The following is a 16896-nucleotide window of genomic DNA, read 5'->3' on the forward strand; positions in this document are numbered from 1 at the left end:
ATGCATCCCAAGTCCTCAGGGCAAATTAATAATTAAAAAACGCTTGCTTTTAAACCATGTTTTATATTTACAAGGTACACTCACCAGAGGCCCCTTCCATGGCTCCATTGTCTGGGAAAGTTGCTTGGGAAGGCTGGGAGGGTAATTCCGTCAGGGTGAGAAAAAGCTCCTGGCTGTTGGGGAGAACAGAGTGCTGTGTGCTCTCTACAACCTCGTCCTCCTCTTCCTCCTCATCTTCCCCGTCCGCAGAATCCTCAGCCATGGCTGCGATTACCACCCCCACCTCAGAATCCACGGACAGGGGTGGGGTAGTGGTGGTGGACCCCCCTAGAATTGCATGCAGCTCAGCATAGAAGCGGCATGTTTTTGGCCCTGCCCCGGACTTTCTGTTTGCTTCTTTGGTTTTCTGGTAGGCTTGTCTGAGCTCCTTAACTTTCACACAGCACTGTACTGAGTCCCTGGTGTGGCCTCTCTGCATCATGGCCTTGGAAATTTTTTCAAATGTTTTTTCATTTCGTCTTTTGGAACGCAGTTCTGTTAGCATGGCATCCTCTCCCCATACAGCTATCAGATCCAGTACCTCCCGTGCAGTCCATGCTGGAGCTCTTTTTCAATTCTCAGGAGACTGCATTGTTACCTGTGCTGATGAGCTCTGCATGGTCACTTGTGCTGGTGAGCTCTTCATGCTGGCCAAACAGGAAATGAAATTCAAAAGTTCGCAGGGCTTTTCTGCTTTTACAGAACCAGACTAACACGGCTACCTCTCTGATACCTGGCCAGTGCATCCAAGTTCAGATGGCTTTCCAGAGAGGTCACAATGGTGCACTGTGGGATAGCTCCTGGAGGCCAATACCTCCATTGAATTGCGGCCACACTAACCCTAATCCGACATGGCAATACCGATTTGAGCGCTACTCCCCTCGTCGGGGAGGAGTACAGATATCGGTTTTAAGAGCCCTTTATAGCGATATAAAGGGCTTCGTTGTGTGGACGGGTGCAGCGTAAAATCGGTTTAACTCTGCTAAATTCGGTATAAACGTGTAGCGTAGACCAGGCCTTACATACAACATTCCTATTAATAACACCCCCTTCCCCTGAATATTAGCCTTTCTTGCAACTGCATCATTGCCTCCTAGCCAATTTGTGATCCACTATATCCACCCAGATCCTTTCCAGCAGTACTTCTGCCATGCCACTTATTCCACATTTTATATTTGTGCATTTGATTTTTCCATCCTAAGTTCAGTATTTAGCGTTTTGGAGGGGGCCTGGACCCAGGGTCTCCCACCAGCCAGGGGGTGCCCTAACCATTGGACTACCAAATCAGTCTTGCTCTCTGACTCAATGACTATTTAAGTATTTACCCAAACAGTCATTGGGCCAGAAAGCAAGACTGATTTGGTCTGACTTACTCTCTTGATAAGAGGGAAACCCCAGTTCAAATCCTTTCTCCCCTTCTCACAGGGAAGTGGAAATTGAACCTGGGTCTCCCTCATCCCAGGCAAGTGCTATGATCACTGGGCTAAAAGTTATAAGGTGGGCAGTGCCTTCTCCTCTTCCACCAGCTAGATTTTGAATGGACCCAATCTGGTAGACCACCCCGAGCCTGTCTACCAGCCTGGGCCCTGCCCACAATTTAGGCAGCTGAATGCCTTTCTTCCCCTAGTTCATGAATCACTGTAGGGCCCGGGCTTAGGCAGGAGATAGGTGTTGAGGGAGGTAGCAGTGCAGGTGCTTGGAAACATAAGCACCTAGGGAACTTTTACTTTGAAAACCTGGGCACTGGCTGAGTTCAGATGCCTATGAAGTTTGGCAGGAGTTTTGTGGATTGCTGTGGGGCCAAAACTGGGATTTAGGGTAGATCTACACTTACAGTAGCATGTAGAGTACAGACACTGGATGCTCAGCTAGCCTGGGCATAAATAGCACTGTAGTTGATGATGTACTGGTTAGGCAAGTAGAGTATAGGCACACACAGCCCTAGGTATATACCCTTCATGTCTCTCTACATGCCCAAGCAGTACCTCCCCCATCCACACTGCTATTTTTAGCAGTGAAACATCCTTGCTGCCAGAGCCTTTCCCTCACTGCAGTGAAAGACTCCAGCCACCAGGAAAGGGTCCCGGGGGGAGGAGGAAGGGGGCAAAGGCTCTGGCAGATTCCTGCTACCTCCTGCCTGCCAGAGCCTATCACTGCAGCATATAGCTACACACTGCAGTGTGGCTGCAGGCTGCTTTTCACTGGGGAATGTAGTCATGTGTACCCTATATCATGCTGCCAAAAGTGTAGACAGAGCCTTAGGTGCCTGAGTGTCTCTGTGGATCTGGGCCAAGAAATTCAGACCAAATGGTGCCTCAGAAGTCATCTAAAGTTGGGAAAGAAAACCTGTTAATGATGTTTGAGGCACTCCAACAATTAGCAGAAGTTTGTTCTAGAATCAATATATGAAACCCTTTGAAAAACACTGCAAGAGGGAGCCAGAGTCGGGACAAAGGCAGACTGTCATGAGGGAGCTCTCATAGTAATGAATACTCGTCATTTATAGCAAAAACATATTACTGAGGAATGACCTCATTATTGAACTGAGTGAATTAGTACATTTATGAATAACTTAGATATCACTTTAGAAAGAGGAAAAACCCAAGGAAGGGTGCTTTATTATGGCTGATGTGTAAACAGCTTTTTCCAATTGCATGTACTGTAGGCAGGGGATCTGAGATTAGACCTTGACTATCAGAGTCACAAGTTTTTTGGATTGATAATGAGGTCTTGTCTACACTAGAAAGTTATGTCAACAGAACAGTGGCACCGTACCAGAAAACAACAAACCTATTTTGGTAGAATGCGCTCATACTCTGGCCCCTGTGGCCACACAGCTCATGTTGCATCAGCAAAAGCACAGTGCATTGTGAGCAGGCATACCACTGCCTCCATGTTGCCTTTAAATACACTATTTGAGGGGAAAATGTTGCTGTGAATTATGGGAGAGTCAAATGTTTCTCTCTCTCTGTGTTATCTCTAACTCATCTGAAACAATACCAATGTAGCTCCCATCAGTTCGTCCTTTACAATCCCTTCTTGTCCATACCTCAGTCATTTTTCACCTCAAGTGTCACAGTCTTCCAAGTTTCCTACCATCCAAAATGCTGCAGCACAAATTATCTAGCTATCCCAACCTATTTACGGGTATCCTTTCTTGTTCCAAATTCAAACTCCTTTAGACTTTCAAAACTCTGTCCTGCCTACATCTCAGTGTCCTCAACCCATAGTATTCCCCCCAGCCTTCCCATTACAGCTTTCTTTGGTTCTTATTCAGAAACTGGTTGTGTGTGGGAGGGCCCCTACTCCCACATGGAACCTGTTGTTGTGGATGCTCTTAGTCTTTTTTACTCACTCACACCTTTGTAATTCCCCCCCCCAACACACACACACACCACCCTGTATGCCTAGAAAGCAAACAGCTTCATCAGTTTCCTTCAAATCCTTCATCAAAACTCATTTTCTTTCAGCTAGTTTCCACCACCCTCAATTGTCAGCTGTCACTCACCCCAACTTGCCAGATAACTATGATGGAAGTCAAAATTTACAAATTCAGTAATGCTATCACAATCTACGATATTTGGTGTTTTCCATGAAACCCCAGCTCCTAGAGTCATGAGATTTTAAAAATACTGAAAATTTTGCAAAAAGATGTTGAGCTCTGATAGTTGTAGAGGAAAACTTAAAAGTATAAACCTTAGATCAAAACCCAGAACCCCCCCCCCCCACACCCCATTTATTATTTTTAAAATCTCATAATTTTTGCACATGCCTCATTCATGGTTTCTGAATATTTGAGATAGGCAAGACTGGGAAATTAGCAGGTTTATAAAAGTATTTATGGTTTCTTTTTGTTGCTTGGCTATTTTTGACTAAGTGGATATTTTCAGGAATTATATATAATTACAGCTCCCTAGAGCCAAAGGCAGTTACTCTATTTTGATTTATGTAAAAATACAATACATGCATTTAGTTAAAGGAGCTGTACCAAAATAACCACTCACATAAGGGCTTTTCTTCCTTCCTCTTCTTTTGTCAACTCACACCTTTTCTATTCTCTTCCTTGGTTTGGAGACATTATTTGCAGGATCAGGCTCTAAAATTAAACACTTACTACTAAACTGTTCTTACTGGCATGGCTAGTCCCATTAGTTTATCTGATTACTCTCTCCCCTATGGTCTTGCATGCACACACTGTTAGCCTCAAGTTCTGCAGAGATTTATTGATGTGCTTAATTTTACTCACTGAAGTCAATGAAACTACTCATATTAGTAAAATTAAGCACCTGAATAGATCTTTGCCGGACCAGGGCCCTAGCTGTTGAATTTTAGAACGAACTTACAGAAGAAACAGCAATGGTAGGACATGAAGTACTACATATGCTCACTGTGTGGCAGTAAGGTCTGTTTACAGAAGCATTGTGAATTAAGTACTTTCTCAGATACTGAAATTCTGAGCAGTTTTAAAAAAAATTATTTGCAACCTTGCAAACAAGTGCTACATTGATATCAAAGTTGTAATTAAGAGGAAATAAGAGAATAATTTACCTGAATTTTAAAAAAGCATCAGTTTCCCTTAATTATCTTTAAGGAAAGAAGCTGACACGTAGGAAACAAAGTGCAAAGTCTAGTTGTGAATTAAAAATTGATTAAGAAAGAAGAAATTGAGCAAAAAAAGGAGAATAGTGGGGTACTCTAGAGACTGGTAAATAGGAGCAATGTTAAGGGACTGTTTTAAGTCTACCATTCGCTTCTGTGATGATAGTCTCTAAATATATGGACTCCTCAGAAGATAATGGCTAAAGAGCAACTGAATAGCTGAATGAAGACACACCTGATGGGCATTAGCAGTTTAAAAAGCAAATTGGATACTTGGGGCAAGTAATAAAATAAAAGCCTTGTATACACACAAGTTGCAACAATTTAACAGTATGTGTTTCTAAAAAGATAGTTAAATTGGTTGCATCCCCCTAGCATAGCAGGTTCACATTTATACCAATAAAAAGGTGTTTATCAATACAGATTTTACCAGAACACACTCAACATAAACAAGTAAATCAGTATAACTACATACACAATATGGGGTTGTATTGATTTAGAAATCAAAAGTTACAAATCAGTCCAACTTTGTGTTTAGACAATGTCCACAACACATGCAATTATACATCTTCAGAGTGTTTCACAAATGTTAATCTCACAACAGGCTTGTGAGGTAGTCAAGTAGTACAATCCCCATTGATGCAATTGGGAAAAAAAGACACCCCAGCACACATACACTTACCATAAGGATGATGGAAAAAACTAATTAGAATTTTACTTCCCTATAAAAAGAAACAGTTTCTTGCTCCAGCCAAGTAGAATTTCGCAAGGCTGAGCTCTAGAAAAAATGGTTGGGTTGGATATTTCCTCTCTCTGTCATATTGATTTAACTGCAACAGGACAATTTGAAAAAGAAAACCCTGTCCATTAATAAAGAGATTTTACAGAAGTCTGGGCAAAAATTATTACATTCCCTGTGAAGATGCAATTTTGTGAGGCATAATTCTCTGCTCTACAGAATCTGAGTTACTGCTTTGACTAGTATCTTATTTTTTTTAAATTTCTATGTAACCAAAGTTATATCAAATTCCACACTTTCCAAAGTTTCCATTTATCCTATTTACCCCACTATATCAGGGTTCTTTTTTTTAAACAAAGTCTCAGCTGCTTATTTGCTGCTTTTTTCCTTTTTGGCAGAGGATGGATGTTGTCCAGTACATTTTTACTTTTCCTCTATCCAAGTGCAATTGAGGTTCTTCAATAAAGCACTGTCAAGTTAACTTTCTTCAACAGATGACATGTTAATCCAAAATGATGAACCATGTAAATTGCTTACTCATTAATTTCAATGTTTGGATTTCTCTATTCTGCATAATAGTGAACAATCACAATTTTTAAAACAATTCTTCACTATTAGAAAGCTACCATAGCCTGAAACAATGTTTTTTTCCCCTCTACTAGAGAACAAAAAAAAAAAAATGTTTAGCAGAGGAAGTTAATTCTGATTTGGATGTGTGACTGACGCATCTAGTTTCCTACTATAAAAATAGTTCTTATTAAAGTATATTTTCAAAATCTAATTGTGCAATACATTTAATTACAAAATAAAAAAAGAGGTTAATATTTAAAATTACTTAATTTATTACACACTGTTCCAAAAACAGATTTTAGCATTTTTGTACATATTTTTAGAAATGTATACTGTGTGGGTTTTTTTTAATACATCAACAATTCTCCTGCAAGGTCAACTAAAAAAAAGACAAATAAAAACACCGCCTGAATTTTTTTAATCTATTATTGCTACGACTATCTACTTAATTACTGCAACTGAAAAATTGAGAGTTTTGTCCCCTCACCTCCTCTGTTTACACTATGAATTGGATGGCACTTTACATATAGTTAGTTTTGCTATTTCCCTGTTTGAGAAGGTCATTCACATAAGGAAAACCATTTAAAAACATAGGAAAATTTAGTTGTAACATCATAAATATTGAGAAATCAGGGCAGGCGTATGTAGCATTTGAAACTACTTTTAATTATTTTTTAAAAACCAATTAGATTTCAAGTTGGCGTCCCTTTAAATGTCTTGCCATCCATTTTTATAAATAGCTTACACAAATCTTACTTACTTCCTGATAAGCATGTCAGCTCAGGTGACAATATTTATTTTACTAATATTGATTCAAAAGGTACAGATGTAAAATAACTACTTTGTCAGACTGCAGAAATGAAATAGTTAAAAGCTTATCTAGACTGTTAAACAGTATATATATTCATCTGAACAGGAGGCTGTACCAAATTCTATAAGAAAACAGTTACACATTCAGAGAATGTTGTAGGTAAGCCCCACCCCACATTTACTTAAGAGCATCCCAGATACAATCTTTCAGTACTAGTTGTTATCAGCACTGGTGAAAAAATTAAACCATGTGAAGCAGATTCTCTTATTTACGTTAAAACTGGGTCAATTGCATGAAATAATATCATACTGCAAGAATTTTTCCTGAAGATGTAAACGAATTTAAAATAGCATCTATTACATAGAAAGCAATGAAATTTACAGCTTTTGAATCCTTTGAGGTCTGTTTAACAATACAATTGACTTGGCTTCATAGTCTCCCTCTTTAACCCAGACCTTAGTTTCAATTACTTTGGCCTGAATCAGGGCCATCCAAGACAGCATTTATCCAAGCACAAGGGCTGGCAACTCCATTATAGGATCACTCTTGTACCATGCATGCATTAGTTATGCTAATCTTAATTTAACATGTTTTTCACATTCATCCCGTCAGGCTTGGGGAATAGTCAGAAGTGATCATCTCAAATCATGTGGTTATAAGATCCAAGGAAGATTGCTGAAATAAAGGGAGTCTTCACCCAAATGAACTGGGCCCATCAGCCTAAGTGTGTGGAGGGAGTAGGGGGAGGAGGGAAGAAAGGAGGAAAGAGTCCCAACATAAGGAGGTCATTTGTTTTTCTCACACATGATCAGTAATATCATATGGCTTTAACACTCAGTTATATAGCAACTGGGGGAGAGAGATCCACTATACCTAACTGGCACAGAAGGCTGATATTTGCGACCTGTGGACTCAACAAGACAAAGACATCTGAATTGAAGCAACCTCAGAGCTGCGGATGTCCCTGGATCATAACTGAACTCCCAAACTGCACCAATCACATTCAACATTTTGTCTGAAAGAATACACAGCCTATTATTTCTTAGCCAACATTTCAAACGTCAGAAAAAACAAATGGAAAATGAATAGATATGTAATTAAAATTATGACATTTAAATTCTCCTGCCTATATCAAAACTAAATTTACATTATGATTAATATCAAACAGCATAGCATTAGAAAAGAAGGCATCCTGAATGGCTGAAATGGAAAAGCAGCAATTTACCAACTGGTTCTTAGCATTCTGGAGTTTATAATACTGTACAAGAGACTCTTTTCCCAGTAACAACTTTAGCTCACCAGGATAACAGAGTCTGCCTTAACAAGTCCAGAGAATTTAAAAATAATTGATTTGGACAAGTTGATGTATGCTCAGCTTTCATGTCCTTCTAGCTGGTTTTGCTGTTAACTGTTTCTCTCTTTCAAGTTCCTTCTCACGTTGCTGTTCTCGTTCTAGTTCTTCTTTCTGTCTCTTCTGCTGCAGTTTGAGTGCTCTTTTCTGAACCAGAAAAAAAACAAAATTAATCAGAAGCTCTGTGGTTTTTGGAACCTAACTTAAATGCAAGGCACAGGCACGCATGACTGAGATCTTGCCAAAACCCTCTCAGGCTCTCTTAATCCAGAGGACCCTTCCTCTTTCTTACTATCTCCTTTCCCTGCCCTTTACCCCAGGCTCTGCATCATGATGATCTATTTCGGGGAGGGACGAATTGGATTCCTTCAAATCCCACTATCACTGCTCTTTAAGAACACTAGAGGAGTATATACTATGCAAGTTGTTGCCTCCACAGAGGACTTAAATTTTTGTTGGCCAAGGACTAAGGGACCAAATTTAACAGCAGAATGAAGTCAAACATGGTATACACAGCAGCCCACCAGGTTGGTAGAAGTTATGCTGTTGTTGGTGTTACACTAAAGGATGGAGAGGCAGAAGAAATTCTCAGTCTCAGCTTTCAGACAGAATCTAGCTTTTCTTAATAGTTCAACATCACCAGTGATGCTAGCGTACAAATATAATTTAACATAAGAAAATTTAAGTGAAGGTTAAAAACAGCCATGGTTAGTTTCAATGCCATTGGAAATACAGGGTAAACAAGTTTACACAAAGAAAGGGGATATAAAGAACCAGGTTTTTCTTACAAATTCTTAACATATTAAAAATACTGATTAAGAGTATGTGATAGTATGCTGTTAAAATTCTACATTGATAGGCAGCGGAAACGAGGAAGCAAAACTCACTCCACTCACTTTTAACTTTGATGTCTTTTCATGGAGCATCATCATCTCTTTTCTAATATTCACTAGCTTGCTGTGATAATGTTTAGCTTCTGAAAACTTTAAAAACACAAGACAGTTGAATGGTAAGATTCAGTGGATCAAAATGTTTTAGTCTGGAGTATAAAGCTATGCCCTAAAACAGCAACTTCAAAAAACAGGCTGAAGACCAGTCAGTTTGAGACTTGCTTGAATATTTTAGGGTCTTAATTCTATACATTTAAACAATTTTAATAAAACTACTATGTATCAAAGGGTACAAATTACTATAATTATTTAAATATTCATTAAGGTAGAAGAAAGCATTTTATCACTTGTATGCTCATTAGTTTTCAGTTTTATATCCCAGGGTGGCTGAATCTTAGCAAGCACTAGTCGTAAAATACAAGCTCTTATATGGTTCCACACTTAATTAATTCTCAAGCCTACCTTATAATTTCCTAAAGTTCTTACAAACACAACGTTGGCTTCATATGTCACAACTGCATATGCAATTTCTGTAAGACACTGTCATTTGCCTTAAACTATGGAAAACATGAAGTACAGCTGTGAATTTTTGTTGTTGTTGTTAGAATATTCCCTCAAGTTACTAACAAACTCAAAAAATATTCAACTAAATCAAAGGACCAAATGCTGGTCCCTGTGCACAGTCTGAGTAAATGTACAAGAGTGAACCAGAATCCTTCCACCAACCTGGGGGGTAGGACACAGGGTACCATGGGTACACAATGGCTGCTCCTGGAGCCTCAGTAGTATATGCAATATTTATGCACTGATTTTGGCTTCTAGATTTATATAGCTGGACTGTCTATGCCTGCTAATCTCTCATGTGCAGACCAGTAAGAGTATGTCTACTCTCCAATAAAAGACCCATGGCAGGGCCGCAGCTGGCTTGGGCTCACAGGGCTTGGCCTGGAGCCTGAGCTCTGAGACCCAGTGAGGGGGCAGGGTCTCAGAGCCCAGGCTCCAGGCCAAGCCTGAAAGTCTACACTTCAATTTTATAGCTTCACACCCCAAGCGCTGCAAACCCACATCAGCTGACCCAGACCAGAAGTTGCCATGTTGCAGGTTTTTTATTGAAGTGTATACATACCTATACAGACTTGAGCAGTCCTCCATGTTCTCCTCTTTCCACTTAACAGAATCATGTTGGTTCTGTTGTATTTTCCAATTTACAACAAACAGAGTTATTGATGTAATGATTATTAGTAGTCTATTTATAACATTTTCTCAGGGGATGAAAAACAATACATGTACATATACAAATTTTTGTTAAAACATAGGCAAACTTATAATAGAATACACTTACCAAAGCATTGATATCAAGAATGGAATTACATTCTCTGAATTTTGAAATTTCTTGCTCTAATGTGTCTAGTAACACTACTTGATTCTGTCTGAAACAAAAATACAAAGACTTTAAGACGCACATAAGAAGTCAGATTAAATAGACTATGTTGGATTGGTTAAAGAGCACTCACAATTTTGAGTTTTACTACTGTTCTCTTCACTGAAATCTTAACATACTGATTGTTAATGAGGATATAATGCCAGAAATAAGTTGTATAAAAATCAACATTCCAAGAGAATTTTTTCAGATTAACTATTTCTTTTGTACTAAATAGTTTTTTTCCCATTTTTTTCTCATATTAGTAGATGAGGAATAATCAGGAAACCTACAGAAGTAGATAAAGGAACTGAGTCTGCAGATTTTTTTTAAAACTGACATTTAAATGAATTCTAAATTAAACAGTTATAAAAGACTCTGCTCTCTCTCTCTTCTTGCTACTAAAATGTTCTTTAAAAGCAGCAAAGAGTCCTGTGGCACCTTATAGACTAACAGACATATTGGAGCATGAGCTTTTGTGGGTGAATACCCACTTCGTCAGATCATGAAATGTTCTTGTGTACTATTTTGAAAATTCTAAGCACAGCAAAGACATTTGCTGGAAATCCCAAGAGTGTCTTAGAACAAGGAACACAGAGGGGACCCTTATAAATGTTAAGCAACGAAACAAAAGAGCGTAAGCTAATTAAAAGTAGAGTCTGGGAGTTTCATACATGCAAGAAAAATCTTAAAAATATCTTGCTTGCAACCACCATTTTAATAGAACATCCCCAAATACTGGATGTTTTTCTCCAAATAAAGTTGTACAGCACAAGGTTACATCTCTCCAGAAAAAGAATGAGCACTTAGAAAGTTGATGTGTCTTTTGCTGTGACTGGGTGCATGGATTTCAGTGCTTTAATTTTGAAATTGTCCATCTTAACGGCTGGTAGGTTACATGGCTGACAATTCTTTTAAAATTATACTTTTAATTTCCAGAATATACACTCACTGTTCAAAGTGCTGCACTCAAAGCACAGAAAAGTCTATTTTATATGTAAATTATATTGCAGGAAAACATATTCCACTTACATAGAAGAAGGGAATTTGACTGAAGAAATTCTAGAGAGGAAATGCATGTATTAGAATGAGTTGCTTTTTTTCAGTTTGCTTACGTGAGCTCTTGGAGGGCTAGTTTTGATCGCTGAAGATCAGGTAAATAATGAGAAATCAATCCTTCAGTTAGTTGCTCCACAGCTTTCTTATCTATAATAGCCAAATCTTCTATTAGTCCCTCATCTGGAGATGCCTCACAGGAATCTGTAACAAGAAGTAGCAATCTTAAACTGCTAAGAACTATTGCAATCCCTTTATCTGTTAGTACTAACAGATTTTCTATTTTGAAATAAAAGTTGGGAGTCTCAGCAATGGAGTGTAAATTGCAGTTCCTTGCACTTCACCAACTCAGCAATGCTCCTGTCACCTCCCTACATGACGAGGTTTCACTTGCAAAATCATGCCATGACAGAATACAGCAGAAGGGTGAGGTTTAAACAAAAATGTACACTGTGCACACAAGCCGCTCTAAACCAAGTAAAGCAATTCAGACACGCCAAATGCTTTTCCCTCACAGAAGTCAAACATACCCAAGAAATGGATTCATAGCTACTTGAGTGCAGCTTCCCAAGTTCAAATTCCCAATTTGGACACTCAAACGTCAGAGAAGAGCCAGGCAAAAAGACCCTCCTCCCCCAATCTCCATGACAGGCACAACAAGGTTTGCACGATGCTTGGCCTTCAATACACGGGCCACCGCGATGCTGACGATCAGTAGCCGAGCTCCGGGCGGCCGCTGCTCACATACCCAGCGCGGGCCCCGCCTGCCTCGGGGCGGCGGCGGCGGCCTCCAGCAGGAACCCCTCCTTCCCCTCGGGCTGCTCCATGGCGCTCCCCGCCGCCAGCTGAGGGCACAGAGCGATAGCAGCATGAGCGCGACCCCCGGCTGCCGCTGCCTCCTCCCGTGGGGGCTACCCCGGGGCAGAGCCCATCGCTCGCGCCCCCCGGAGCGAGGCCGGTCCGGCCGGAATTTGGCTAAGGGGGCGGGGCTCCAGGGGGTGGGCCCGCCCCGCGGAGTCGCGTGAGGCGGGGGCCAGGCCAGGCGCGGTGTCTCGTGGGAAGCGGCTCCTCGGCTAGACCCTGGAGGGCCTGGCGCGGGGAGGGTGAAGCGGACCCGGGAGCCCAGCGGGGGCTGGGCCCACCTAACGCGCCTTCGCGTATTGTGGGGCGGGGGCAGGCCGGCACCGCGGCGCTCCGACCCGCTGAGGCACCCGCGCCTCGGCCCTTCCTGAGCACAGAACCCGACACAGCAGTTGGGCTGGGAGAGGGGACCGTCCGCGACCCCGGATGTAGATGGGAGCCGAGCCCGGAAGTGACCCCGCTCCCGGAGAGGTAGTCAGTCACCTGACGCTGCTGGTTGCTAGGACGGGACCCTTAGCAACAGCGGGAGATGGGGTGGTCCAAGGCCCAGCACTAAGAGTGGGTGGCGCCTGTCGCTGCAGCAGAGGCAGTGTTGAGACATATTGATTTTCAACTTGACGGTATCGCAGGTCTTGGGGAAGGTCCAATTTTCAAATGTCAGCAGCACGGTGCTTTGCTGTACAGCCCTGCACATGAGTCTCCAAGGCATCGCCTCAACCTCCATTTTATTGCAGTGGGAGCCCAGGCTGCTCTGCCCCCTGGAAGACAAAGTAGGGGAACCATCACAGGCCTCCACATAAAAACAGAAACAAACAGGGCAATGGGGAACAGAGAGAGTCTTTGGAATCCTTTATTTATTTTCTTAGTAGATGGGGATAGGTTTCTGTGGCGTCCTCTAAAGCAGTGGATACTCAGACAGTGGTTCACGAGCCAAATTAGCAGTCAGGATTGCCCAAAAGAGCCACAATAGTGTGAATGATGGGAAATATTTAGGTTTTTATATATTCTCACAGCAAATACATTAGTGACTTACTGTGAATTGATAACTTAATAGGTTAACAACAGTAAAAGCAGCCTGATTTGTTAATAATTAAACCACACCATATTTTAATATCATGTGTTGCAAAGAGCAGCAGGAGACACATTAAAGAACCACTTGTGGCTCAAGACACAATTTGTGTATCACTGCTCTAAAGCTTGTCTTCAGGTACAGTGCTACAGCTACACTGCTGTAGCACTTTAATGAAGATGCTACTACATGGTGTTGTTAAATGTTAATCCACCTCCTTGGGGCAGTAGCCATGTCAACAAGAGAAGCTCTCCCATCCATATAGCATTGTCTACGCAGAGGGATTAGGTCAGTATAACTAGAAGTTACACCGATACAGGTCTGTAGTGTAGTCCTGGCTTAAGATTTTTCTCCCAACTCACTATTCTCTTCACAAACTTCTATTTGTAATTACCAAAACAAATGCAAACTAAATTTTGAGATTATTATTTGTAGAAAGCAAATTTGTTCAAAAAAGTAATATCAGCAAATTGCCATGTCAGGTACAACCATTATGGAATTTGAATAAAGGAAATAAGGAACAGGTGGCTAAATTCGTGGTTGGCCCCAAGGCTAGTTCCACAAAGGGGACTTAGGTCATGGCTACATGGGAGGGACGGCTGCTAATCAAAAGCTTTTTGATGCACAGCAGGTAACTTGTGGTACGCAAGTTGCATTAATTGTGTTCCCAGAATGCTTGTTCCATTTGCAATTTGCATCACTTAAACACAAGGTGTTTGCTGCAAACTGAGGGCATTGTATTTTCCAGGGGCATCCCATTTGCTTCAGTGCTGAGCAGTGTGCATCCTCCTGGGACTGTTTTTGCTTTGAACTGTGCAAAGCTAGGCAGGTTCAAATTTAAAAGAAAAATCCCATATTTCTACCATACTGCCCCATACTTCCTTTTTGGGCTGGCTCATGTTATTTTCAAATTGCTGTCAGCCAGTATGGATTCAACAGTGCTCCATGTTGCTATGGGGACAAGTACAAATATGCATAGGCTGCTTGGCTGGTACTACAACACTCAGAGCTGGACGAATTCTGCATTGGAGTTGGCCTGTTGTACCACTGAGCAGATGATGTGGGAACAGGAAGATATTCTACAGCAGCAACTCCTCCTCAGGCAGCAGGAGGACACTCTGCAGCCCTGGCAGCAGGATGAGGCAGGAAACACTGAGATATTGGAACAAGAGGACTGATTCCTGGATCACATATACACGATTCAGCACAGTTGCTGGACTCAAGAAACCAGTGTGGACTGGTGGGAAAGGATTGTTCTGGAGAGCTAGGGTGACCACTAGTGGCAAGAGAACTTCAGGATGGGGAGAGCTACCTTTTCTTGAGATCTATGGAGAACTGACCCCCGAGCTTCAGTGACAGCATAGCAACTTGTGATGCACCATACTCACGGAAAAATGGGTTACCATTTCTATCTGGAAGCTTCTCCCCCACCCCAAGAACGTTATCAGTCCATAGCCAACCAGTTTGACATGGGGAAGTCAACTATTGGGGCCACTGTCATGCAGATCTGCTATGCCATTGATAAGATGCTAACTAAGTCGCAAGGCTCAGAAGATTATTGATGGCTTTACACGCATGGGGTTCCCAAACTGTATTGTGGCAACTGATGGACCCCCAATGCCTATCATTTTCCCCACATATACAGTCAGGTCACCTAATTTATAAACAGAAAGAGTTATTTCTCCATGGTGCTCCAAAGATGGGTTGACTAGCATGGCAGGTTTACAAACAAATGCAGGGTGGTCTGTGAAGGTCCACAATGCTAGGAACTTTTCAGGACTCAATACTATTTAAACTATGCAGAAAGGACTGTTTGCTCACAGGAGCACTATAGACATTAATGGTATGGAGGTTGGTCCAGTTATACTGGGAGACTTGTCTTATCCCCTGATGCCCTGGCTAATGAAGCCACACACCGGTGTCTTGAACAAAAAGAAGGAACATTGTAACTATCACCTGAATAGCTTCTGAAAGGTAGTCAAGTCATTTGGCCATTTGAAAGGCAAATGGCTCTGTTTATCCACTGCCCCTGCCCCCCCACCCCACTCTGCACCAACACAAGGATGAATTCCATCCAGGGTCACTTCATGGATTGTTTGCATTAAAGAAAAGTCATCTCATGAATAGGAAATATTCAAGGGTCGGTGCTGGGGCCGGTTTTGTTCAATATCTTCATTAACGATCTGGAGGATGGTGTGGACTGCACCCTTAGCAAGTTTGCAGATGACACTAAACTGGGAGGAGTGGTTGATACGCTGGAGGGTAGGGATAGGATGCAGAGGGACCTAGACAAATTAGAGGATTGGGCCAAAAGAAATATGATGAGGTTCAACAAGGACAAGTGCAGAGTCCTGCACTTAGGGCGGAAGAATCCCATGCACTGCTATAGACTAGGGACCGAATGGCTGGGCAGCAGTTCTGCAGAAGAGGACCTAGGGGTTACAGTGGACGAAAAGCTGAATATGAGTCAACAGTGTGCCCTTGTTGCCAAGAAGGCTAATGGCATTTTGGGTTGTATAAGTAGGGGCATTTCCAGCAGATCGAGGGATGTGATCATTCCCCCCTATTCAGCACTGGTGAGGCCTCATTTGGAGTACTGTGTCCAGTTTTGGGCCCCACACTACAAGAAGGATGTGGATAAATTGGAGAGAGTCCAGCGGAGGGCAACAAAAATGATTAGGGGGCTGGAGCACATGACTTATGAGGAGAGGCTGAGGGAACTGGGATTGTTTAGTCTGCAGAAGAGAAGAATGAGGGGGGATTTAATAGCTGCTTTCAACTACCTGAAAGGGGGTTCCAAAGAGGATGGATCTATACTGTTCTCAGTGGTAGAAGATGACAGAACAAGGAGTAATGGTCTCAAGTTGCAGAGGGGGAGGTTTAGGTTGGACATTAGGAAAAACTTTTTCACTAGTAGGGTGGTGAAGAACTGGAATGGGTTACCTAGGGAGGTGGTGGAATCTCTTTCCTTAGAGGTTTTTAAGGTCAGGCTTGACAAAGCCCTGGCTGGGATGATTTAGTTGGGTTTGGTCCTGCTTTGAGAAGGGGTTGGACTAGATGACCTCCTGAGGTCCCTTCCAACCCTGAGATTCTATGATTCTATGAACTGTGACTATTCAATTGATAGAATGCAGCAAAAGCTGCACTAAGTTCAAATGACTGCATAAGAAATTAAAATGCTCCATTTAGCCTTTTCACACAGTACATATGAAATATCTATTGCAGGAGAGTCTTCCTATTTACATCAGGAGAGGCTTGATTTTTTTCCATATGTTAAGGAACCAATGTTATAACAAAATTTGCAGAAGCCTGATCTAATCTGTGATAAAAATCACTGGCAATGAACAGGTAAATTTCTCTCTCTGGCACTTAAAACTGCATATGCTTTTGAGAAATTGATGAATTGCTAATTAGAGATTTCAAGTTGTCATAATAAGGTTGATGCACTTACCAAGTTTCTTGTGGTTTGAAAGCTAGGATGTGCCACATTC

General features: G+C 41.6%; 1 protein-coding gene across 3 annotated transcripts; it reads right to left on the bottom strand.

Moving 5' to 3' along the window:
• Positions 1-4924: 4924 nt before the first annotated feature.
• On the bottom strand, positions 4925-12755 carry BLOC1S6 (biogenesis of lysosomal organelles complex 1 subunit 6). 3 transcript variants are annotated; one of them, XM_039493196.1, is made up of 6 exons: positions 12618-12755; positions 12224-12320; positions 11535-11679; positions 10342-10429; positions 9006-9092; positions 4925-8256 (listed from the first exon to the last, which is right to left on the bottom strand). In XM_039493196.1, exons 2-6 carry the CDS (start codon positions 12300-12302, stop codon positions 8137-8139), a joined length of 519 nt encoding a protein of 172 aa, XP_039349130.1. In that variant the 5' UTR covers positions 12303-12320; positions 12618-12755; the 3' UTR covers positions 4925-8136. The 3 variants fall into 3 exon arrangements, with proteins under 3 accessions (XP_039349130.1, XP_039349131.1, XP_039349129.1); XM_039493197.1 differs by having other exon boundaries at positions 12627-12748; XM_039493195.1 differs by lacking the exon at positions 12618-12755 and having other exon boundaries at positions 12224-12484.
• Positions 12756-16896: the final 4141 nt, after the last annotated feature.

The sequence above is a fragment of the Mauremys reevesii genome, linkage group 10 (genome assembly GCF_016161935.1).
Source record: "Mauremys reevesii isolate NIE-2019 linkage group 10, ASM1616193v1, whole genome shotgun sequence".
Taxonomy (NCBI): Eukaryota; Metazoa; Chordata; order Testudines; family Geoemydidae; genus Mauremys; species Mauremys reevesii.

Bases quoted from the DNA above. Each gene is read 5' to 3' on its own strand.
- BLOC1S6 (XM_039493196.1), bottom strand. From the start codon at position 12,302: ATGGAGCAGCCCGAGGGGAAGGAGGGGTTCCTGCTGGAGGCCGCCGCC. The intron at 10,430-11,534 runs GTAAGCAAACTG...TTTTTGTTTCAG, and splicing joins CTAGCCCTCCAAGAGCTCAC to ACAGAATCAAGTAGTGTTAC. The intron at 8,257-9,005 runs GTGAGTGGAGTG...TTTCTGGTTCAG, and splicing joins AAAAGACATCAAAGTTAAAA to AAAAGAGCACTCAAACTGCA.